This window comes from Bos javanicus, chromosome 10, assembly GCF_032452875.1.
Source record: "Bos javanicus breed banteng chromosome 10, ARS-OSU_banteng_1.0, whole genome shotgun sequence".
In the NCBI taxonomy this organism is placed as follows: Eukaryota; Metazoa; Chordata; class Mammalia; order Artiodactyla; family Bovidae; genus Bos; species Bos javanicus.
The window spans coordinates 19,902,621-19,929,634 of record NC_083877.1 but is presented as its reverse complement, the minus strand read 5'-3'; the positions used below and the strand labels follow the sequence as shown (position 1 = coordinate 19,929,634).

The following is a 27,014-nucleotide window of genomic DNA, read 5'->3' as shown; positions in this document are numbered from 1 at the left end:
TTTAAGGCCAGCCTGGGGTTTCATGTTTTCCTAGGAACCAGATTTGATTTACCTAACTTACAGTAACCGTTCCTTGTTCTGTATTTCATTATCTCTCATGAATGATGCCTCTTTGGGTCCTCTCCTTGTTGCCTGGGTTTGATTCCTGACCTTTAATGCTCTATTACAGAGATGATGAATGGCCTCCTATCTTGACTGCTCATTCTTTAAGGGGAGGATTCCTGTCCTGTCCCCTGCATCTCCGATAGCTTGTGCAGGGCCTGGTAGAGGAAGTCCTCAGTAACTGTTTGATGGGTGAACGACTTACTGCAGCATTAGAAAGCGAAATTCCACAGCTTCTTGACTTTACTTATTCCACCCATCAGGCAGAGTCCTTGAATTATTTCCATAGTTTCAGTGGTAAATACATTTAATCTGTTTAGTACCCTAGTCAGCAGCTTCCTCAAATTTATCGCCCATGCCCCTCAGCTGCAGTAGAATTTTTGTTGCTGCAAATTTGTTAACACAGAAACACTAGTGCAGTTAATAGGAAAAGAAAACTGGAGAAGGCGCCCAAGAAAAACAATGGCTTGTGTTAAAAGAAGGTACAAGTGTAGAAGAAAGCCTCATGAGAAAAGCATTAATTCTAAATTTGACTGCTTCTCATAATTTCTGACCTATAGTTTGAAAAACCAAACCTTAAGACATAGAAGACATTTATAAAGTAAACCCCCTTGACACTAATTTCAGTTGGAAAAATCTTAAGAAATGTAACTGGAAGTAACATTATTTGGCACAAAAGACAACAGGTCCAAGGTAAAGCCTTGAAGAGATTTTGAAGAGTACGGTATGTATAAAGACCAGGGCAATTCCACTGACAATAACTATTAAATACCTACTTCCTGTGTGAGGTACTGCATTAGACATGGTGGGAAATAAAAGGACAATAAATACTCTGTCTTTGCCATAAAATTAATGAAATATATTCATAACCATAATTCAAGGAAGATGTACAATAATACATCTTGTAACTTAAATAATACATAATGTACCTCAGGACTGTAGAAAACAATATTAGATAAGATCAGAGGAAGATTTTAGAACGGCATCTGAACTGGGTCCAAAGAATCGGTAAAATCTGGGTGTCTTCCAGCAGAATTATACTGTCGTATACTATGTGCTGCTGTGTGATGCAGTTAACTTGATCTCCTGTAACTAATTCACTAAGATCCCTAAAAGTGAGGCACTGTTATCTCCTGCACACCTATGGTACGCCAGGCTATACATAAGATAGCCCTTCATACAGGCCTTGCTTCAGGTGGGGCTGACAGACAGGTGGGAGACTTACCCTCAGGCTGTGTTTCTACCCGCAGTGGAGCTGAACTCTCTCCAGGGCCATGCTTATTTTGAGCCATAACTCTAAAGATGTACACTGTTGCTGGCATTAGGTTTTGAATGGTCACCTGCATTTCTCCTGGGCGACTGGTATTCTCAACACGTTCCCTTTGGATAAACAGGGATTTGGAAAGAAATAACATTGATTATGGAAATTTCTAGAATGTGCAGTTTCATTTTCATTGCAATATCTATAGACACCACACTGCATCAAAATCTTAATAAATTTAAGTCAAATTAACTCTCAAAAAAGGAAAGTTTTGGGGGTGGAATGGTGCATGGAATATGGACACTGGTTAAGACCAATGTCACAGATGTCTGAGAAGTCGCTGATGTTCTTGCTTAAACATCACTGATATCGCTGGTCATAATCACAACTTCCTTTCAAGAGTCTTCTCAGTGCCATCTCAAATAGGGTAACTAGTCACAAATTTTGTACACTAGAATCACTGAGTTTTAAGGGGTTATGTTTAGGGAGACAAACAGAAGGTGATTATAGGTATGATCCGATTTTCACAGAAAATATCAAAGAATGTTATGTATCTTTTGGATACTAAACTCTTAATAAAAGGAAAATTAGAGATTATCACTTAAAACTGGGAACAAAACATTAAAAATTTAAATGAATCTAATCTATAAGATAAGCTAATAACTACTCTGATTTTTACAATCTATTTCTTACTTTTTAAAAAATTATTTTCAAACTGATCTAAAATATTTAGCAAATCTTATCACAAATGGTGCAAATGGCTAGTGGTCTGGTGTTATGAGATGAAAACATAAAAGTAGTTATCAGGTTCTTTAAAACAGGTGGCTTCCAGGCTCTATTTTTGGGGTCTGTGTGTCTACAATAATTATGCTCAGTGTACTATGCTTACTATAACAAAGACTGTATTTGCTTTCAATGGATACTGTGAAAGAAAATACTTGTTTTAGACAAATAGCTATTTTTTTTTTTTTTAAGAATTACTGATTATGTGAGGAAAGATCTGTGTCTATCTTGAGAGAGTAATAAAAGGGCCCAAAACTACTTTGTGGGAGAAATTATTTGAAATTGCCTAAAAATCTATTGAATTAAATTCTTACTTTAAAATATTGATAATTTCCCCTGAAATTTGTTTAAATAAATGGTTAAACAAACAGATTAAAATTTGTTAAGTTCTACACAACCATATGCCAATTTGTCTGATTGTATGTGAATATCTGCATTTCAGAGATTCAAGTGTTTTTCAATAGTTTTCTATGGTTCTTTAAACTACCTTTATGTTAATTAAAACAAACAGTACCCACCCACATCATACTTATAGAGGCTGCTTGTCTACAGTCAGGTCCATTGGAAAATATCATGGTAACAAAAGTTACTGCTCAGAGACTCTTGAGATATCTATTGATATTTTCTCTTCAGCTAAACCTCTCAATCATAAGATTTAGGAGAGTATCAATTGATTTCCTATGATGTGAGGTTTCTGGCATTCAATCCAATCACAAATGACTGCTGTCTAAGACAAAGTATGGTATGTGACACTTCACTAAACTAAAAGCTCAGTGCTAGAGCACAGATTAGTTTGTTTTGCTCACTGCGCATCAAAGTTTAAACAAGACCTTTCCGAGAAAGACAGTGAAAGGGGCACTATTTTACTTTAAATTGAAGTGAGAGTGTTTCATCCACGTTCACATACTCCAGAAGCATTAGCAGAAGGTTCATACACCGAAGCAGCATCACATGTATGTGGAATGAATGAATGGAAATTTGCCTTCCAATGTGTAAATTTTATATAGTAATGATATCATCTTTATCTTTTTGTTTGTTCCTATGTAAAATGGGGGCTTCCCTGGTGGCTCAGTGGTAAAGAATTCATCTATCAATGCAGGAAATGAGGGTTTGATCCCTGGGTTGGGAAGATCTTCTGAAGAAGGAAATGCCAACCCACTCCAGTATTCTTGTCTGGGAAATTCCATGGACAGAGGAGCCTGATGGACTACAGTCCACGAGATCACAAAAGAGTCGAATACGAACGACTTAGCAGCTAACCAACAACAATGTAAAAGGGGAAAAAAACCTAGAACAAATTTCTACAGAAGCATTATGGTAAGAAAAAATCAATAGTTGATATGATTCCCTAAGATCAAACATCTAACACTCAAAAAAACTTCTAACAGTAGACTGATCTGAGGTCACAGAACCAAGTCTGTCTGGAAATAAAACTGACTTCAGGGAAGATTTGGGGTGAGTTATGAAGGACAATTTTCATAAACGTGTGAGGTTACAATGGGAGTTAGGTTAGAATGTCTTAGCTAAGAGTCAAAAGAGAAAGAAAAAGGTACATTTTGTACCAAGACAGTGCTGGGTCAGAACTTAGGAGCTCCAATTCTAGTTCTGGCAACACTGCTGGCTTGCAAAGTCACTAATTCTTTCTGGGCTTCAGTTTCTTCATGTATTAAATGAAAGAATGAGCCCAGGGTGGTGAATTTTTTCTTAAAGGGCTTGATAGTAAGTATCTATAGGCCAAGACACAAAATGAAAAATATTACTGACCATCTCCACAGTTAAAAATCTAAGTATAACTTTACAGCTGGCCCTCACTATCCACAGTTCTGTATCTGGGGATTCAACCAACTGTGGATCCTGTAGTACTATACTACAAATTTACTGAGAAAAATCCACATGTAAGTGAACAAGTACAATTCAAACCCATGTTGTTCAAGGGTCAACTGTAGTTATTTATATAACCTATTAAAGTGTAACCACTTGAAAAATGTAAAATTTATTCTTAGGTCTTGGGCCATAAAAACAAGTTTGATTTGGCCCATGGTACATAGTTTGATGATCCTGGAGCAGACTAACAGATTTGTAAGGCTGTGTGCTAAGTTGATTCAGTCATGTCGGACTCTATGCACCCTACGGACTGTGGCCTACCAGGCTCCTGTCCATGGGGATTCTCTAGGCAAGAATACTGGAGTGGGTTGCCCTGCCCTCCTCTAGGGGATCTTCCCGACCCAGGGATTGAACCTGCGTCTCTTACGTCTCCTGCACTGGCAGGCCAGTGCTTTACCACTAGCACCACCTGGGAAGCCCTTATCCAATTCTGAAAGTGAAAGTTGCTCCATCTTGTCCAACTCTTTGCAACCCCAAGGACTACACAGTCCATGGAATTCTCCAGGGCAGAATACTGGAGTGGGTAGCCCTTCCTTTCTCCAGGGGATCTTCCCAACCCAGGGATCCAACCCAGGTCTTCCGTGTTGCAGGCGGATTCTTTACCAGCTAAGTCATGAGGGAAGCCCAATTCTAAATGCTATTAATTTCTGAAATAACTTACTCTGTACTTCCGCTTAGTGGCTAATAGAAAATACTGCTGTTTAAAGGCATTGAAAACAAAAGTGAATATTTCACAGGTAAAATGGCAGAGGAAGGGCCCTTTGAAATTTCAGGAAGCTAGAGTACCCAATCGGAGAAGGCAATGGCACCCACTCCAGTACTCTTGCCTGGAAAATCCCATGGACGGAGGAGCCTGGTGGGCTGCAGTCCATGGGGTTGCTAAGAGTCGGACACGACTGAAGCGACTTAGCAGCAGAGTACCCAACAGAATCATACAGCTCATTACCAAGGCACACAGTGCCCCCTGGTGGTTAAATTATCAGATGCAAGAAGTAGGGGAATTTGTAAATGCAGGCAGTGGCGTATACCCTCACATCGAAAGGTTGTCTATGAAAATAATACATTACCTTCAATTTTTAGATGAGAAAATGTAAACTTATAAAGATTAAATAAATTTTGTTTATAAAACAATTAATAGAATCTAGTCTCTGACTTGGTGTTATTTCTATTCCTTCACTGCTTCTATTCAGAAATCATGATCTTAATGAAATAGCAAAAATTATTACTACAATCTCCAAGAATCTTCCATTGAAATATTCCCCAGATTTACTGTTGCAAGTCACTGCTCTCATCTCCATCCAGGCCTACCATATGCTTGTGTGTGTGTGTTTAATTGCTCAGTTATGTCTAATTCTTCACGACCCCATGGACTGTAACCCACCAGGCTCCTCTGTCCGTGGAATTCTCCAGGCAATAATACTAGAGTTGGTTGCTATTCCCTTTTCCAGGGGATCTTCTCAACCCAGGGATCGAATCTGGGTTTCATGCATTGTAGGCAGATTCTTTACTGACTTCCCACCACGGAAGAAGCCCCACATGTTTAGATCAACCTAACTACTGCTGATCTGTCTCCCTGACTCCACCACTCTTCTTCTCTAATCTTGTGTAGAACCTGCCAAGGACTGCTAATAAAAGCTGTTTAATAAACCATGTGCCCACTTGCTCAGGAGTCTGAAATGGTCCCTTCTTAATTGATCATGTCCAGATTCTTACTTGCATTTTAACACTTGGCTCCAAACTTCCTTATACTTTATTATAATCTCTTACTAATTCTGACCAAAAACTCTAGGCCAGAGCTTTCTTACTTTTCCATCTTTTCAACGATAGACACACAAATTGGATCCTCTTCCTTTATGTATATTGCTACTTGCCTTGTCCTCCTGCTCCGGCTAATTGATAAAAATGATTTCTATACTTTTTTCTAATATACTTAACAAGTCTTAAAAAATATGTTTTGATACATTTATAACTGTTATACACAAAGATATAACTTGTATTCCTTCTACTAAATGGGGGTTAACTATCAACATTATTTTTTGAATAATTATTATTTCTCCACTGTCTGAAATTACTCACTCAACAAATATTTATTAAGTGCTACTGATAAGCCAGGCTCTGTTCTAGCTGATGGTGATACTCTACTGAACAAGACAAATGCAACGAATGTGTTAATAAAAAGAGAACATTTCTGAGTGTTAAGTGTTCTGGGAAAAAAAAAAACACACAAAAGCTAAAAAACAAGACACGGTGGTATGTTACAGTGATGTTCCGGAACATGTTTAACAACTGGCTCTGCTTTGTAGCACTTGTCGCTGTAAATACTCCCCCACGCCCAACTTCGAGCTACCAGGTCATCACTGGGTTTGCAAAATTTCTTGAAAACTTAACAACTGGCTTGGGAACAAGCCACCAAGTGCCCCAGTGTGTGACAGTGACCAAGAGGCTGTGTTGGGTGGGTAGTCACGGAAGACCCGAGAAGAGACCTTCTGAGGATGGTGGACAAGAAGCCAGACAGTTGTTTGCGAAGGAAATGCAATCCTGGTAGAAGGAACAACAAGGCCTTCTACTAGAAGCAAAGACCCTGTGATGTATGTAAGATTGCTTCTGAGAAATTACTAAAAGCTTCTGTCCTTCTGTGAAACCTCATGGACTTTGCAATGGGATTTGAAAGTCTACTGGAAACATTTCAAGACAGGTGCTGTTTGGCAGTCATGCCTTGCCTTTCTGTGACCAGCAGCATGTTTCCTTATCGCTGTTAACTGCAAAACATCCACCGCAGTGTTCAGATGAACACTCCATCACCCTGTGAGCAGCGCGATCCTTCTGACTCAGATTATGTCACTCACTTAGGCATCTCCAGAGTCTTAACCCAAGGGGCACTGACTTGACTAAGGTTCCTGTACCTTTTGAACTTGCCAGTTTGGTATTAAATACAATATATATCAAATGTAAGCACCCTAGTAGAAATACAAGCTTAACTGCATGGACCAGAGCCCTAACCCAAACAGGTATTTCAGCTTTCTTATTTTGGTGTGAAGTAACAGCACAATGAAGGGTTCTACTCAGCAATGTTAAGAATACACAGTCAGCATGTGGCGTGGGACCTCCCAAAGAGCCTATGACTGCCTGGGAAAACAACATAAACACACATAAAATAACAGAAGAGTAACAACTATGGCAGTATCAGATGTGTTATCATAACTAAGTGCCAATATCAGTGGCACAAATATACATAGAAGAGAAAAGCTACATGTGCTGAAAAAGTACAGGGAGATTTATGAGGGCTCCACTGGGCTTATCTGAGCCAAGAAAGATTAACTGAATTTTATAGTGGTAGTTGAGAAACGGGAAAGGGGGAACGTGACCAAAGAGAAAACGGGGGGAAAAAAGGCTGCAGAGTGACAGGAATTAGACTGGTTTCATTAGAAAGTGAGTTAACTAGGGTTAAAGGAAAATAAGGTTGGATAGATAAAATACAGGTAGACTGTGCAGTGAAGTAGCCTGGTGATTCTGGAAAATCTCCAAAAGCAATGGAGAGGCAATGTGAGCTCCTGAAAGAAGTGGGGATGGAGAGGAATGTAATGAAAATACTGTTTTAGGAAAATGGGTCACTTAGTAATCTCATGTCATCAAGCAGACCCCTTGAGCTCAGCAGCCCACACCTGCTTAAGGGTGCAGGCAGATGTAACACCCTTCATTTCTAGAATCTGAAAGTTCTAAGTAAGACATAGCCTATATGTTGTACTTGACTGAATCATATTAAAAAGGGTATTCTTGGTTACATTTTAATATTTCTACTTAAATACCTTTATTTACCCTCTCCCCAGTCATCCCAGAAAGGCAGGAAAGAACACCAGGACCTTCTCTGTTTAGGGATTTACTTTTCATGACCTACGACTAGAAACAACGTATCTCTGTGACCACATTTTCTGGACTGAAAGCTGGTACAGATTCTGCACAGCAGAGAGTCAGGGTGGGCACAAATGGTCTTGGGAGGACAAGATGCAGCCAACTGGCTCCAGACATACAGGCACTTACCTAGCAATCCCCTCCTTGGTGTAGAAGACAGAGTAGGTAAGGTTGTCCCCATGAGGATCGGATGCAGGTGTCCGCCACGTCAGTTTGATGAAGCGGGTAGAGACCAGGGAGGCCACGACATCCCGTGGGGCTGAAGGCAGTGGTCCAGCTGTGGCTGGTGCTAGATGGTCAGTAGTGGCACTGGTCAGTGAAGTGGGAGGTAATGTTGGGATGGCAACATCTTGTCATGTGCAAATATTGGGGAATATGAAGGGCAAACCACGACGGTTTTAAAAAAGAGAACAGAAAAAACAAAAAACAAAAAAGAAATAAACAAAACCACGATGGGAAATAAAATAAAATGAATGAACATAAAAAAGGCCATTAAACTGAAGGCTAACATGCAGGCCAAGGGTAACTACTGAAAACTAATGGGCACTAGTCAAGACACACCACCGCAGAGCAAGCAGGCTTTCTGGTCACTATGATGGCTGTGGGTGAGGGAAAGGGAGGTGACAGCTGAGGACAGGACATCTCACAGAAGCACATCAGTGCCCAAGGCATTTTCTTTAGTTCTGAAGGCAGCATGCAACATCTGTCAAATTTTGCATGTGTAAGTCTTATACGTGATAAGAACCTCAGTATTTTTTCCCACTTTATCAAATATTGAACAATGTGTGTAGTATGGCTGAGCCTAGTTACACTTACCTTGGGCCCCAGACTATCGTGACCTCACTGCAGAGCTGTGTATGCCTCTAGCTCTGCAGGAGTTCAAAAGTCACATCTTCAAGTGAAATCTAACATTAAAGTCTGCTCTCTGTGGTTGGCAATACCCAGGGAAGTTTGATAACCTTCCTCAATTCACTCAGTTAGTTCATTTGCCATCTTATCAATTCATTTAATTACAACAGTATAGTATCATGAATCACAAATCCCAAAGCCACACAAACACAATATGTATTGTTTTGTGCTTACACAAAATACATTGTTCCATCTGTTTGGTACAGTCCTCACTACCAAGTAACAGATTACAACTGCTAGCAGACTTCAGGGACTCAATGGGACAGATGAAGCAGTGGCAAATCAGAGCTCTGCTGTTCAAATGCTTGTCTGTATGTCCCTTCTGTTGCAGGACACTTGTGATTTTAGAAGCCCATTCCTAATATACATCTAAAATATCCTTCACCTTGCAGTACACATTTAATCTCACAATTTTAATTTTAATCTCACAATTTTCAAATGAAGGAATTCATTAGAAATGTGTCATAACCTTAACGGGGAAGTTAGAAGAGAGGCAGACAGGAAAATATGAAAATTCTGGACCTCATTTCAATGAAATAGTAGGAAAACCATCTCCTGAAAATGAGGGAATCTTTTAAACTGAGGCGGTCTAAATGAATATGCCGGTGAGAATAAATACTCCAAGGGAAGGGACAGAGGAAGACCAATGTAAAGTCTCCCTACAGCTACCATCTATTGAGCGCTTTCTACATGGCACTCTGGCTCTTTGTATGAAAGTGTTAGTCACTCAGTCGTGTCTGACTCTTTGTCACCCCATGGACTATATCCCTCCAAGCGCCTCTGTCCATGGAATTCTCCAGGCAAGAATACTGGAGTGGGTTGCCATTTCCTTCTCCAGAGGGTATTCCTGACCCAGAGATCGCATCCGGGTCTCCTACATTGCAGGTGGATTCTTTACCATCCAAGCTATCAGGATTCTTTATGTGGACTCATTTAGTCTTTACAACTCTATGAAATAGGTACTATTGCTCTATCTCTGTATTATATATGGAGAATACATTTAAAAGGGCTAAATCACCCTTCCTAGGAATAGGAAGTAGTGGAGTGTTAAAACCAACCATAGTTTTTAGCTTAAGAGACCTCTGGGTTTAGTCAATAGGAGTTTTTAGCCGTGGTCATGCCATTCAGGGTAATGGCAGTGGTCAGGGGCTCCTGCTTCTTTTTGTCAGTCCCCCCCCCCCGCCGCCTGCAAATCCCATGAAGGCAATGCAAAGGCCCAGGACGAATGGCTGCATATGCACTAGGTGTTATAAGAGAAAAATCACTGAGTTTCTGAGATTTACCACTTTTATAGCAAGGGAAAGCAAGCTCTAGACAAAGAATAGACCTGCTGTGGATATCTAATTTAATTCTGTTGTGCCTTTTATGGCTTCAGTCTTTAAAAAGACACTGAAACTTGTTTTGTGTCCCAACACGTGGATTATCCTGACAATTGTCCCATATATGCTCGAAAAGAATCTGTATCTGCAGTCATTGGGTGGAAAGTCTATGTTAACTAGGCCAAGATGACTGAGAGGATCGTTTAAGTTCTCTATATTCTTTTTAACTTTTTCTAATTGTTATCAGTTTTTGAGAGCAAGATATTGAAATCTCCCACTATTATCACTGATTTACATATTTCTTTTTTTGAAAATAACAACTACAAATGCATATACAACAACAAAGCCCCCAAATATATGAATCCAAAGAAATCTGGGAAAATCTCAAATATTTGGAAATGAAGCAATCCAGGAGTCAAAGAAGAAACCACAAGAAATAAAAAATTTAACAAATAATAAAAAATTAATAAAAAATTTTAAACTGAATGAAATGAAAATACAACATATTAAAAACGGAGACATGCAATTAAAGCAATGCTTAGAGGGAAATTAAGATGTCTTTATCAGAAGAAAAGTCTCATGTGAATTATCTAAGCTTTCACCTTACTGAAGAGTATAGATCTTAAGCATTTTTACATACAAAAAGGTAACCATATGAGGTAAAGGATGTGTTAACTAATTTAACTGTTGGAATGTTTTCACAGTGTATATGTATCAAATAATTATATTGCACACTTCAAATATATTATCATTTACTTGTCAACTGAAGTGAAGTGAAAGTCACTCAGTCGTGTCCGACTCTTAGCGACCCCATTGACTGTTCATGGAATTCTACAGGCCAGAATACTGGAGTGGGTAGCCTATCCCTTCTCCAGCAGATCTTCTCAATTCAGGAATCAAATCAGGTCTCCTTCACTGCAGGCGGATTCTTTACCAACTGAGCTCTCAGGGGAGCCAATTTGTCAATTATACCTCAACACAAATGGAAAAATTTAATTTTATCCACATTCTTAAAAAAACACAAGGTTAATAAATTAAGGGAAGATGTTGTTGTTGTCGTTCAGTTGCTCAGTTGTGTCCAACTCTTTGCAACCCCATAGACTGCAGCATGCCAAGCTTCCCCATCCATCACCAACTCCCGGAGCTTGCTCAAACTCATGTCCCTCGAGTCAGTGATTCCATCCAACCATCTCATCCTCTGTTGCTCCCTTCTCCTCCTGCCTTAGATCTTTCCCAGCACCAAGGTCTTTTCCAATGAGTTGGCTCTTCCTATCAGGTGGCCAAAGTACTGGAGCTTCAGCTTCAGCATCAGTCCTTCCAATGAATATTCAGGACTGATTTCCTTTAGGATGGACTGGTCTGTTCTTCCTGCTGTCCAAGGGACTCTCAAGAGTGTTCTCCAACACCACAGTTCAAAAGCATCAATTCTTCAGTGCTCAGCCTTCTTTATGCTCCAGCTTTCACATCTGTACATGACTACTGGGAAAACTATAGCTTTGACTTGACTATACAGACTTTTTGTTGGCAAAGTGATACCTCTGCTTTTTAATACACTGTCTAGGTTTGTCACAGCTTTTCTTTCAAGAGCAAGCATCTTTTAATTTCATGGCTGCTAGTCACTGTCCATAGTGATTTTGGAGCCCAAGAAAATAAGTCTGTCACTGTTTCCATTTTTCCCCCATCTATCTGCCATGAAGTGATAAGACCAGATGCCATGATCTTAGTTTTTTGAATGCTGAGTTTTAAGCCATGTTTTTCACTCTCCTCTTTCACCTTCATCAAGAGGCTCTTTAGTTCCTCTTCAGTTTCTGCCAAAGGGTGGTGTCATCTGCATATCTGAGGTTATTGATATTTCTCCCAGTAATCTTGATACCAGCTTGTGATTCATCCAGCTCAGCATTTCGCATGATATACTCTGCATATAAGTTAAATGAGTAGGGTGATAATATATAGCCTTGATATACTCCTTTCTCAATTTTGCATCAGTTTGTTATTCCATGTCTGATTTTAACTGTTGCTTATAGACCTGCATACAGGCTTCTCAGGAGGCAGGTAAGGTGGTCTGGTATTCCCAACTCTAAGAAAATTCCAAAAAAAGAAAATTCCACAGTCTGTTGTGATCCACACAGTCAAAGGCTTTGGCATAGTTAATGAAGCAGATGTTTTTCTGTAATTTCCTTGCTTTTTAAATGATAATCCAACGGATGTTGGCGGTTTGATCTCTGGTTTCTCTGCCTTTTCTAAATCCAGCTTGTACATCTGGAAGTTCTCAATTCACGTACTGTTGAAGCTTAGCTTGAAGGATTTTGAGCACTGCCTTACTAGCATGTGAAATGAGTGCAACTGTGCGATAGTTTGAACATTCTTTGGCATCGCGCTTCTTTGGGATTGGAATGAAGACTGATCTTTTCCAGTCCTGTGGCCACTTCTGAGTTTTCCAAATTTGTTGGCATTCTGAGTGCATCACTTTAAGAGCATAATCTTTTAGAATGTGAAACAGCTCAGATGAAATGCCATCATCTCCACTAACTTTGTAGTAATGCTTCTTAAGACCCACTTGCCTTACACTCCAGGATGCTGAAATGCCATTATCTCCACCAACTTTGTAGTAATGCTTCTTAAGACCCACTTGCCTTACACTCCAGGATGTTTGGCTCTAGGTGAGTGACCACACCATCATGGTTGTCCGGGTTTGCATAGTTCTTCTGTGTATTCTTGCCACCTCTTCTTAGTATCTTCTGCTTCTGTTAGGTCCATGCCATTTCTGTCCTTTATTGTGCCCATCTTTACATGAAATGTACCCTTGGTATCTCTAATGTTCTTGAAGAGACCTCTAGTCTTTCCCATTGTATTATTTTCCTCTATTTCTTTGCATTGATCTCTGAGGAAGGCTTTTTTATCTCTCTTTGCTACTCTTTGGAACTGTGCATTCAAATGGGTATATCTTTCCTTTTCTCCTTTGCCTTTAGCGTCTCTTTTCTCAGCTATTTGTAAGGCCTCTTCAGACAACCATTTTGCCTTATTGCATTTCTTTTTCTTGGGGATGATTTTGATCACTGCCTCCTGTACAATGTTACGAACCTCTGTCCATAGTTCTTCAGGCACTCTGTCTACCAGATCTAATCCCTTAATTCTTGTTCACTGATTCCTAAAATGTCAGTTTTCACTCTTGCCATCTCCTGTTTCACCACTTCTGATTTACACTGATTAATGGACCTAACATTCTAGGTTCCTATGTAATATTATTCTTTACAGCACTGTACTTTAATTTTACCACCAGACACATCCACAACTGGGCAGCGCCGTGGATGCCCAGCCTCTTCATTCCTTCTGAGAGCTATTTCTCTGCTCTTCTCTAGTAGCATACTGGACACCTACCAACCTGGGTGGGGTTCATCTTTCAGTGTCGCATCTTTTTGCCCCTTTGTACTGTTGATGAGGTTCTCAAGACAAGAATGCTGAAGCAGTTTGCCATTCTCTTTTCCAGTGGACTATGTTGTGTCAGAATTCTTCACCATGACCCAGCTTTCTTCGGTGATGTAAGTTACCAAAATAAAAAATCAAAGAGGGAATAAGGCTACCAACCATACAGGTACTAAAAATCACAAGGGAATATGTGGCTTCCCTGGTGGCTCAGATAGTAAAGAATCTGCCTGCAATGCAGGAGACCCAGGTTCAATTTCTGGGTCGGGAAGATCCCCTGGAGAAGGGAACGGCTCCCCACTCCTGTATTCTTGCCTGGAGAATTCTATAGGCAGAGGTGCCGGCTGGGCTACAGTCCATGGGGTCACAGAGTCGGACACAACTGAGGGACTAGAGAGAGAGATTGTGAGCAAATTTATGTCAATAAATTAGACAACTTAAAGGAAGTACAAAAGTACAAAAGTTTCCAGAAAGACAGTAATTATCAAAGTTACTCAAGAGGAAACACAAAATCTGGATAGAGTTATGTAATAAACTTAGTTAGTAAATAATAATCTTCCCACAGAGAAAAGCCCAAGTCCAGATGATTTTGCTGGTGAATGTTATCAAATATTTAAAAGAAGACTTGGTACTAATCCTTCACCACTCTTTCAGAAATAGAAGCACTTTCAACTCATTCTGTGAAGTTAGTATTACTCTGATATAAAAGCCAGACAAAGATACCACATGAAAAGAAAACTACAGAGCAACATCCCCCATTGTCACAGATACAAAATATTAGCAACCCATTTTTGGGAACGTAGCAAGAGGTTTTTTCTGGGCTCCAAAATCACTGCAGATGGTGATTGCAGCCATGAAATTGAAAGACGCTCATTCCTTGGAAGGAAAGCTATGACCAACCTAGATAGCATATTCAAAAGCACAGACATTACTTTGCCAACAAAGGTCTGTCTAGTCAAGGGTGTGGTTTTTCCAGTGGTCATGTATGGATGTGAGAGTTGGACTGTGAAGAAAGCTGAGCGCCGAAGAATTGATGCTTTTGAGCTGTGGTGTTGGAGAAGACTCTGAGAGTCCCTTGGACTGCAAGGAGATCCAACCAGTCCATCCTAAAGGAGACCAGTCCTGCATGTTCATTGGAAGGACTGATGCTAAAGCTGAAACTCCAATACTTTGGCCACCTCATTCAAAGAGCTGACTCATTGGAAAAGACTCTGATGCTGGGAGGGATTGGAGGCAGGAGGAGAAGGGGACAACAGAGGATGAGATGGCTGGATGGCATCACTGACTCGACGGACGTGAGTTTGGGTGAACTCAGGGATTTGGTGATGGACAGGGAGGCCTGGCGTGCTGCAATTCATGGGGTTGCAAAGAGTCGGACACGACTGAGCGACTAAACTGAACTGAACTGAAGTAAGAGGTTTATAAGTCACGATCAAGTAGAATTTATCACAGGAACTGAAGACTAGTTTAATATCCAGAAATGAATGTAATACACCATATTAAGAGGAAGAAAACCCAGTTCCACTATGGTTATTGGTTCCAGCTTAATGATACACTAGACCTTGACAAAGTATCACTTTTAGTAGATTATAATTATGAGCTTTGCCTATAGGTCTATGCACTTAACTGTTTCTAGGTAGAGATCATTAAATTCAGTGCTGGGCATGTTGCTCTCAGTTAAGTGGATGCAGTTATTTTAATCTGACACCCACTTATACCAGCCAAGCGAACTATCTGCAGCAGGCACGTTTAAGTTTTCTTTGGAAATTTCACTTTGTAAAAATTTGTTTTAAAAATTTGTTCCTTTTGCATAATCTTTCTCTGAAAATAGATTAGGTTTAGAACTTCTTTAAAAATCTTCTGAACCTCCTTCCAAAGTTAAGAACGTATTGGGGAAAATGTCTGTTTTGCCAGCCCTGCATTTCCATATGTAAAGGAATAACTTAATTTGTATTTCCCAGGAACATTCATAGCAGCATTATTCAGAATTCAGTGAACACTCAACAGAACTGAGTCAGATTTACATGGTGCTTACTGCTCCAAACATAACAGCAATGTGAACGAAAGTATAGTTCCAGAGTTGGGGGAGTGTTAACAAGTATGCCACAGAAAAAGAAAATAATCATATTTGGTCATGCTTATCACATGTTAAAGACTCAGCAATTTTGTAGCAAAGAAACATGTTCAGTTTGTTAACCTAGCATTTCTTATTCGATCATGAAATCTCTTTTTCCACAAACAGAGATCTCGGTTGGGCAATCCTGAACTAAATGAAACCCAAGTGATACCTGAGATACTATTGAGCAGCGAGAGCCTTTACAAGAGCCCCTGTCTGAAAACCTCCAGTCATGGTTCAACTACTTCAGTAGATAATCTATTTCACATTTTTCATTTAAAAATAAAAATGAATAAGCTTGTTGTAAAAGTTACTTATATAATACATAAATATACAAAGTATCTTAAGAATCAAAGTTTCGCTTTGCATTATCTCCAAAATACCACCCTTATTTTGGTCCATGTTCTTCCAAAAATCTTCCTTTTCATAATACACTTACATGTACACATAAGTATGAGAATGAAATTATACCAACCACGTTACTTTCCAATCTACTCTATGTTATAATATATCTTTAAGAGCTTCCCGTCAGTATAATAAAGAGGCCTCATTATTCTCAACTGCTGCATATTACTCTTTAATACAAATATATCACAATTTTATTCATTTCTTTATACTGTTTGCATTTATGTTGGTTAATTATTTAAGGCTCCTATAGATAATGTTTTTGTAAACTTTCCTATACACATATCTTTGTGCACATGTATAAACATTTCTGTAAGATAAATTCCTATAAGTGAAAATGCCGAGCCAAAGGTTTGTAAATTTGAAAGTTGACAGAAGATGGTTATTTTGGCTTCAGTTTAAGGACAGAGAGTTGAATACATCTTTGTGTCTACCACTTTATTAAAAAACAACAGCAGCAAATAGGACAAGAAATAGACACACAAACTCCACTTTGGATAAAACTCAGAGATATGTGCAATCTGAACCCAAAATATACGAAAAACAAAACAAAACCAAAAACGGAGAGAGAAGTAAATTAATTAATGGAGCAAAGTCAATCTAAGTGCCTCCAGAGGGACAGATTGATAAGACTCAAACCAACTGACTTTGAGGACTGGCAGCACTTCAGAAGACAGTGGTGATACAGGGGGCAGAGGCCTTAGGAGCTATAAAATCTCCAACTCACCCATAAAAATGGAGCTTTACATTCAGGAGAAACCAAACCAAAGAGGCTCTGGGCTCACAGGAGACCATCAGAAGGATTAAGACCACATACTAAAAAGTTTGGAACTGCCTATCTCCCTGGCTCAACAAGTTCCAGTAGGTTGGCAACCAGGCAGGCTTACTATCACTCTGCAGGAGACTGAAGTGAAGATGTGAAGTGAAGATCTGAAGATTTATCCAGATCATTCTCTGGATAAACTGAAGCAGAGAAGACTTACAAATACTGCTACCTGGTGAGTTCTCAGCAACAGTTACAGAACACATGGCTACCTAAGTATTCTATACTAAAGCTCAGCAGTTAAAAAACTTTACCCTCAAAAAACTTTATCCTTTTTTTATCCTGAGAAACAGGATATTTGCACAAAAAGTTTAATGGAAAACAGGGTCAGACCTGTGTCTCCTGAATTGGCAGGATGAAATCTGTATAGAGTTTACGTTAATAGTGATTATATTGGTATTAACTTATGTCAGCCTTTAGGCATAGTTCAACAAGACAGTCGAAAAGATAAATTTATACTTGTAAGCATCATTGGTTTTCCTTAATTCTGGCAAACTTCTGCTCCTCCAAGGGTTAGTGCAGATGTCATATTTTTCCACAGAATTTTCATTTAGTTCTTTTACACATTTCCATTTCTTTACTGAACTACCATTTGTTCCCTCATGATGTTCCTGTTTTCCTTTATATCTGAATACATTTATAATAGCTGCTTTAAATTCCTTGTCTGCTAATTTCACCATGTTTTCCATTTCTGGGTTTGTTTTCTACCAATTGACTTTTCTCCAAATTGTGGTTCACATTTTCTTTATGGTATGTGTAGTAATTTTGATTCTATGTCAGATACTGTGTACGCTACCTGCTGCTTGTTTAAATTTGGTCTTTTTTTTAAGTAGAGTGTTGAATTTTGTTCTGGCAGGCAGTTAACCCAACTTGTTCCTATCAAGGTGTGTTTTAAGCTTTTAGTATGGTTCTACAGAGGCCTTGAATTTAGAGCTGTATTTGCCTTATTCTCAAAATACAGCCTTTTTATAGTATCTGCTGAGTGCCTGGAATGTTTTATGAGGTCTCTCTCTACTCTGGTTGAATAGAATGTGAACATTTCTCACCTCTGTGTATACTCTAGTAATTTTTCAGCTTTCCAGTAGCTATTCTTTCTTAAAAAAAATTATTATTTTTAATTGGAGGATAATTGCTTTACAAACTTTTGTTAGTTTCTGACATATATCAAGATGAATCAGCCATAGGTATACATATGTTCCCTCTCTCCTGAACCTCCCTTTCACCTCTTACCCCTTCCCACCCCTCTAGGTTGTCACAGAGCACCAGGTTGAGCTCCCTGTTATAAAGCAACTTCCCATTAGCTATTTATTTTACATATGGTAAAGTATATATTTCAGTGCTACTCTCTCAATTCAACCCACTCTCTCTTGCCCCCACTGTGTCCAAAGTCTGTTCTCTATGTCTGAGTCTCTACTCCTGGCCCTGCAAATAGATTCATCAGTATCATTTTCTAGATTCCAGATATATACATTAATATATGATATTTGTCACTTTCCTACTTACTTGACTCTGTATAACAGGCTCTAGTTCATCCACCTCACTACAGCTGATTCAAATGTGTTCTTTTTTATGGCTGAGTAACACTCCATTGTTTATATGTACCACAATTTCTTTATCCATTCACCTGTCAGTGGACATCTAGCTTGTTTCCACATCCTGGCTACTATAAATAGTGTTGCAATGAACATCAGGGTACACGTATCTTTTTCAGTTACGGTTTTCTCAGGGTATGTGCCCAGTAGTGGGATTGCTGGAGTCATATGGTAGTTTTATTCCTAGTCACTATTTTTTCCTTAGAGGCGTTCTTTGCCTGGACCATGGAGAATTTGGTCTGTTTTGTGCAGCTTAGTGTTTAGTAGAAGACTCATGGGGACCCTGTACAGCTTTCCTGAGCTTCTTTGCACATCTCTCTTCTCTCCAGCAGCCTGCCCAACAAAGTCCACTATCATTCTAGCCCTAAACTCTGATCTCTGTCTCCTTAGCTCTCTGAGACTGCACTCCAGCCTGGAAGTGCTTCCAGGAAGAAAGCTGGGTGTCATCTCTTAGAGATTATTGTCCTGCATATTTTCAGATGTCTAGAAACATTTATTTCATATAATTAGTCCAATTTTCTTGCTGCTTACATGAGGAAAGCCAGTCCAGTACTAGCTACCCTGGCATGGCCAGAAGTATAACTTCCAAGTACTTTAAGTTTTTACAATAAATATCTCTTTCAAAGAAGTACTGCTATAATAAAAAGCATTGTATTAAAAATATTTCTAAGCTCTTATCATTATAAGAAACATTTATGTACTTTTACATTAATTGTTGTATTCATTTGTTTCCTTTGCAGGAACTAATATCTACTACACATTCAATAAATATTTGTTCAGTGATTGAATAAATAAAAACTTTAAGTCTGGTTTGCCAAAAGAAATAAAATAAAAGACTTAGTGAAATTATCCTGGCATTTCAGATACTATCTATAAGGTAATGTCACCATAAAACCAGTGGGCCAAAGAGGTAAGTTATTTTTATAACTGCTGTTGGAAAGCAAATCAAAATTGCCATAAGTACTTGTCCCATTCTGAAATTACCATAAAAATGTATATATGAATGTTCAAGTATCTCAGGGTTCACCCTTAAAATTTCTCTACTGGGTCCTACTTCACAATTCAAATAGAGAGGTTCATTTTCCCTCACTGTAGATACCTCAAACAAAGCAATCAAAAAATCTTGAGAAGCACAGAAAAACAACAAGAGTCCAATAAAACAACTGTTCCTTCAGATTAAAGACATTCATATGAGGCATTTACACTCAATGGGGAAACAGCAGTTACACTAAGGCTATTAATCACAACATTTCATTAAAAATAAAAACACTGACACAATGTGAAAAGAGCTGCAAATTATTTGCTCTTGAGAGTAATCTGTCATATAAAGGAGCCAATGAAAAACATGTGGCAGTTGCAATGAGTTCAAGGCTGTACACTGGTTGTTTTCCCAATGGTATCTCTCAACAGAGTAGGCATATTTCATGGAAGCTCGTTAGAGAGACGCGTAAGAAAAAGATGTCTTTTTGCTTTCTCAAACTAAGAGGATTCATCACTATTTCCAAATTTAAAATGGAATGATACTGAATTAAAGAAAACTAAAGCGGAGGAGTAATGCTACACAATGGTGATGGCTTAGGCTTAGCAATGTCACAGTCTGATTTATAAACATCTGCTTTCAGGAGACTCGTATAAAGGGCAGCTGTAGCCCTACTACCTATGCCCTATCCCATTCTGCTGGATGCCCGACATGGGAGTTACTGTTAAAAAAAACTTAAGTTATTTTTATAACTGCTTAACTTCTGCATTGGCCACAATACCAGAAGTTATAGGTAACATTGGGAACATAGAAGCTTTAGAAAATAGGAGCAGATTTTAGTTTAAAGCAAGGAATAATTTCTTAAACCATAAAGTTCCATTCAACAGTAGAATGGGATGGATGTCTTGTGAGAAAGAATGTCCTATCACTGGAAAATACTAAGGGTGGATGACTGTGAAGACAATAATTGTACAGGTAAAATTTGTAACTCTAAAATTCTATAATTTTCTGAAACAGAAAAAAATGGTCTTTCCAATAAATCTCAAGGATTCTACGCTTAACGTATCACTTGTTTGAAATGGCACAAATCTGACTGTTAACATACTATTAAAAACATACTTTATATAATCAAACTGCTTTGTGAAATTGTGACATAGATTTTAAGACTTGACAGATACATACTATTCTCCTTGTAGGTTTACTGTGACAGAACAATGATTTATTTGATGCCTATTTTTGATCTATGAATCATCTTCCATATTATGATTCATGTTATTTAACTTCTAGAGGCAGAAATCAAAATGCTTATTTCACATGCAAATAACTTCCAAATATCTTGAATCTCCTTGGAATATTTATGCAAATTCAGATACCTTTATCCATACCAGTATAATGAGGAGCCTCTAATCAACTCTAAAACTATTTGTTATTTCCCAAATATTCATAAATATTAATCCCAACAGCAGGATTAAAACAGATGTGCTCAAGACCTCTACTCATATTTAAATAAAATCCACACAAATATTTATAAGTCAACATGATGAAGGAGTTGATTTAGAAGGATCCACTTTTAAATTAAAGACAAAATGAAGCAGAATAAATATAAATTATTTATTAATAATACTTACCAAAATGGTACATGTTAGGCAATGCTGGGAATCATAAAGATAAATGACAAAAATGATGGAAGGCACAAATCCTTTTCGCAGTGACCTTTCAGTTTAGTAAGGAAGAAATTACATGCATCATGGGGTCGTAAAGGGTCAGACACGACTTAGCAGCTGAACAGCAATGACAATGACAACAATAACAAAACTGAAAACCAGAACGGCTATATGGATAGCAGATCGCTTGTAAACGTTATTGGTTGTTTACCCTTGAGACTATATGACTGACTGGGAGCTCTGGCTTGCTGCTGCCCAGTACCATAAAGATATCGTGTGACATGCCAACACTCACAATTCGAAGTACAGTTACTACTCAATGTGTATTGCTTCTGTACCACCGTAAAGGTTGTCTGTACTTCAAACTCTATGCCCATATAATTTGATAACTTAATGAAATACATTTCTTGAAAAATATAAATTATGAAGACACACACAATAGGAAACGTACAACCTCAAAAGCTCCGTATCTATTAAAGAAACTAAGTCAATACTTAAAAACCTTCTATAAAGAAAGCACAAGTCCCAGATGATTTCACTGGTGAATTCTACCAGCCAAAGGATAAACAATACCAATTCTCTACAGTTTCTTTGAGAAAACAGAAAACTTCTAAGCATCCTATAGAGTAAGCATTATCCTAATATCAACATCACATAGATACTGCCAGAAAACTCTAGGCCAGTATACCTCATGAACACAGATGCAAAAATCCTTGAAAAAATATTAGCAAATTAAATAAATAAGTAGGGGAGAATAGACAAATCTTCTGTGCAGAAGAACTGCAAGCAGCTTATGTACTCTGCCTATGAGGAGATGCAGCACAGCTCACTACTCCGTGAGTGCAGGCTGTGCACTGGGGCTTCCTTCCTAAATGTACAGTATGGAGAAGGGGAAAAGGTGTCACTTCCCAGTGACAGACCTGACAAACGCTACCTCCGCAGGTGAGCAGCGTCCACACCCAGCGGTCAGCCATGCTGACAGTATATACCTTGACATGATGCGATGAGAACACAAAGGTATTTCTTCGATCCTCCTCCCCAAAACACATATTCCCAGTATAAGGACAAGAAAAATAATAGACAAATCCTAATTGAAGGACATTCTACAAAATACTTGACCAGTGCTCCTCAAAACTTGTTATCAAAAACAAGTAAAAGCTGAGGAACTGTCACAGCCAAGACAAGTCTAATGAGATATGCTGACTAAATGTAATGTGGTATTCTGGACAGACACCGGAACAGAAAAAGGACATTAGATAAAGATTAAGCAACTACGAATAAAGTATCATCTTCAGTTAACAAGACAAAGTATCAGTGTTGTTTAATTACTTGCAACAACTGACTCTTACTAATGTAAGACATTAACAATAGGGGAAATTGCATGGGATATACGGCAACTCCTTACAGTATCTTCATAACTTTTCTATAAATCTAAAACTAATATCTAAAATAAAAAGCTTACTAACATGTAGGCAGAAAACCAAACTGGATTCAAAGATAAAATCAGTGGGCTAGAAAATAATTCTAAGGATTTTTCCAGGGGGGAAAAAAAAAAAAAACCACTTAAGGACAAGAAGCGGCATGTAAAGCAAAAGTTTAAGAGGACTTAACAGAATAAGCAGCAAAAGCAATAAATGTCAAATACATAAAGTCATAAAAATTTTCTGAACCTAAACAGATGTCTGTTCTAAAGGGATCACTCAACACTGGATAGTATGAATTGGGAGTGGAGGAAGAAATCCACATCTTACAATTGCAGAATTCAAAGGATAAAGATAAAAATTCCAGAAGCTTATAGAAAATAAAACAAGTGACTATTATCTAAAGATGAAAAAGATTTTCAACACTATTCCAAAAGACAATGAAACCTTAAAAGAGAACAAATAATGTATTTTCAAATATGTAGTTTTGAAAATTTATTTTTCACACATCCTTTCTAAAAAATGTATGATGGCATAGCAAAATAAATTAAAAATGACAATTCCAAGAAAGCAGAAATTGTAATCCAAAGAATGTATTTGGGAGGAAGGTACAATATGTGACCAAGAAAGCAGTGAAAGTATGGTTAAGTTTTGTAATTATCTGATGAGGGGAAAGAGATCATGATTAACCCTAAGTGCTGCTGGGAGAAAATACAGGTGGATATGTATGTCAAATTTCAAGGATAACTATTTGATAAATAGAAACAAGTTAAGGTGGATTGGCAGGACTTATAAGGACATAAAGACAATAAGTGTAAAGCTAGGTCTATAGTCAATAACCATAAAATTAAAAAAAAAGGGGGGGCTTCCCTTGGGGCTCAGCTGGTAAAGAATCCGCCTGCAATGCAGGAGACGTGGGTTTGATCCCTGGGTGGGGAAGATCCCCTGGAAAAGGGCAAGGCTACAGACTCCAGTATTCTGACCTAGAGAATTCCATGGGGGAGTTGGATACAACTGAGTAAATTTCACTTCACTTCACTATAAGATAAATAAGAACAAAAGTATGAAAATGAAAAGCTAGAAAATATACTTATCAGGCAACGCTGTTAAGAAGAAAGCTGCTGCTGCTAAGTCGCTTCAGTTCTTTCCGACTCTGTGCGACCCCATAGACGGCAGCCCGTTAGGCTCCCCGGTCCCTGGGATTCTCCAGGCAAGAGTACTGGAGTGGGTTGCCATTTCCTTCTCCAATGCATGAAAGTGAAAAGTGAAAGTGAAGTTGCTCAGTCGTGTCCAACTCTTCGCGACCCCATGGACTGCAGCCTATCAGGCTCCTCCGTCCATGGGATTTTCCAGGCAAGAGTACTGGAGTGGGGTGCCATCGCCTTCTCCGTAAGAAGAAAGCAGGCATAGTAAAGTCAACAGTGGACAAAACATAATTGAAGGTAATAAGAAATAGGGAAAAATGAACATTTCCTGCTGATAAAATAAATACCCTAATTTTTAAATTCTAAGATGCTTTCTAAATTCTAAGTTTTTTTTTTTTTTACATTTTAATGTCTCTGAAGTCTGGATGCATCTTATAACCCATGGTGTCTTACACTGCATGAAACATAGTAATCCACCAGGAAGCGAAGCCATGATTCCTAATGTATTAACAACATAGTTCCTAAATATATAATGCAATAATAGAAACACTGCTGCTGCTGCTGCTAAGTCGCTTCAGTCATGTCCGACTCTGTGGAACCCCATAGACAGAAGCCCACCAGGCTCCCCCGTCCCTGGGATTCTCCAGGCAACAACACGGGAGTGGGTTGCCATTTCCTTCTCCAATGCAGGAAAGTGAAAAGTGAATGTGAAGTCGCTCAGTCGTATCCGACTCTTCGCGACCCCATGGACTGCAGCCTACCAGGCTTCTCCGTCCATGGGATTTTCCAGGCGAGAGTACTGGAGTGGGGTGCCATTGCCTTCTCTAGAGTTGAACAAATCCATAATCACACCTTTCTTAGAAATTGGCAGATTTAGTAGACAAAAATTGGGTGAGGCTCTAAAGAATTTTACAAGCATACTTAATAGATTTAATCTAATATTTATAAACCATAACATCCAGTAAACGTAACACCCATAGAACTGTCACCAAAAAACCAACCATGAATTATATCAGAAAAGGAATCTCAAATTCCAGTGAATTGAGAAATGCAGTCATCTGCTAACAGTAAGGGAACAGTAAATGTAATAGAATTGCTATACAGGGAAGGTGAAGGGAACAGAATAGAAAACCCTAAAAGGAGTTCCCAACAGTCTGAAGCCCAAATGAAGTTGTATTAATTCAGTACTTGTTTTCCTGGTTGTGAGAGAAGAGTAACACGCTCCAAAAGGAAATAATTAAAAACTACCCAAATACCTGAAATGTCCACTGGCACAGCTGCTGAATAGCTAAGAGACTGGTTCGGGGCACACAATGCAAATGTGAACATATACTCAAAAAAATGGTTGGCTAAGGCTACTTATTTTGAGTGTTCAGTTTCAAAGAAAGGGAATAGAGCTGCATGTGAATGCTTCCACAGACTTCAAAGCTCCTCCTCTGAGGAACTAAGTCCCAAAGGCAGAGCAGAACTAACCTGATACCAGAGGAAGGCACTCTGTTGGAAGTTTTAGTAGGTGTATGTTCTGTTAAGCAGCCCTGGCAGTGAACTGCTGGTTTAAACAAATGACTTATATAAACAATTGAAGGAAGTTATAAAACAAAATGAACACTAAACACTCCTCCCATTCTTGTGTGTGGGAGAGATTTTTCAATTTTAAGGAAATCATCTGACATTTTCCTGACATCAAAAGCACTCATTAAAAAAGGTGTGCCAGCCGCTAATGACGCACCAATCACAGCAGTGAGCCCAGAAAAAAGATAGCCTTCTCTCCTTTCATCCTAAATCAAAATGCTGTTTCCTAAATAAGATTCCAAAACCCAAGAGGAAAGGGAAGACAAAACGTGTAAGGTATTTCTGTTCATTACCAATTTAGACTAAACAAAAAGGGAAAACTGACTTTGTTCCAGTGTGCTTAATGATTTACATTAACATCTAATCACAATTTCCCAAGACAGCATAGCATTTTTAAAAATTCAAAAGTCCAAACTCTTGACAGTTTTTATTTCCTCAGATTGTATGAAATGTTAACAGAGTGCAAGAAGTACCTAATCCGAATCTTTAACAAGAAACTGCAAGAAACTGTCAAGAAACTACAACTACTAAAATTTGTAAAGGAGTGTAAACTGAAGAGGAGCTCTAAATATTAGGAGAAAATTGTCATCAAACTAGAAGCCAGCTAAGATGTCTTTCACATTCTTTCTTTCTATAACTGTAAGAGGAATTTCGGAGAGTAATGCTGGTGGTGAACAGTTTTTTTTTTTTTTTTAATATGCATACAGCTAAAATATTAGGACATTATAGTAGTTATGAGGCAGTAGTAACATTTAAAATGCTAACATTATAGAAAAACATTTCTCAAAATGCATATCAAATTAGACTATACTTTTTATGTCTAATTCTCTCTTAAGGATGCATCAACAGGGAGATATTCTCAACAACACTAAAATCTGAAATGAAATATACTCTGATCCATCACTGAAATTATATGAAATCAAGCAGCCAGATTGTCAGTGATGTCTTTTAGACCCAAATGATATTCTGCCAACTATGACATTATTGTATAATTTAGCATCTTTTAAATATAGCTACCAATTAAAAGATATTCAAACATACTATCTTCCTTCTGGTGTTTTAGCACTGCATAATGGATTCTTTCTTTATAACAAAATAATAGCATCAATTGAAATTCAAATCTACTCTCTGATAATCTCTAAATCCATTTCTGTGTCCAGGAAGGTCACCTGCAAAGCTTCTATTTAACTGTTAAATGCCAAAAATTATCATTAAGGCACTAAGTTATTACCTGGACCTCACAAGTCCTGGTCTTAAATTCATGATTTTTGACACAGATGAAATGTCATGTTTGTTTAAATGTTAAACAAACTAATCATACTTTAATTCTATTTCTATCCCCCCAGAGCTATCTAAGGGCTTCCCAGGTGGCTCAGTGGGTAAAGAATCCATCTGCAATGCAGGTGAAGCAGGAGATACTGGCTGGATCCCTAGGTTAGGAAGCTCCCTTGAAGGAGGGCATGGCAATCCAATCGACTCCAGTATTCTTGCCTGGAGAATCCCATGGACAGAGGAGCCTGGCGGGCTACAGTCCACAGGGTAGCAAAGAGTCTAGAACAACTCAACAGAAATGCTGACAAACTTCCTAAGTAAACTAAGCTCGTAACCTTGGATTTATACAGAGACTCTCTCTACCTGTATTCAGTGCAAAACTTCAATCTTTTCAGCTCCCTTAAATATAAAAAAAAAAAAAAATCACAAATCATG

General features: G+C 38.4%; 1 protein-coding gene across 7 annotated transcripts in view; it reads right to left on the bottom strand.

Annotated features, from left to right (window-relative positions):
• The window catches only part of NEO1 (neogenin 1), a 240,569-nt gene that overhangs the window by 56,233 nt on the left and 157,322 nt on the right, over nucleotides 1-27,014 (bottom strand). For 4 of the 7 annotated variants that reach the window (XM_061430300.1, XM_061430297.1, XM_061430301.1 and 1 more), the window contains exons 8-9: nucleotides 8,069-8,288; nucleotides 1,328-1,482 (exon numbers count right to left, since the gene is read on the bottom strand). In XM_061430300.1, coding sequence (XP_061286284.1) covers nucleotides 1,328-1,482; nucleotides 8,069-8,288 — 375 coding nt within the window. The remainder of the gene's footprint in view (nucleotides 1-1,327; nucleotides 1,483-8,068; nucleotides 8,289-27,014) is intronic. The other 3 variants (XM_061430303.1, XM_061430299.1, XM_061430302.1) reach the window with 1 other exon arrangement.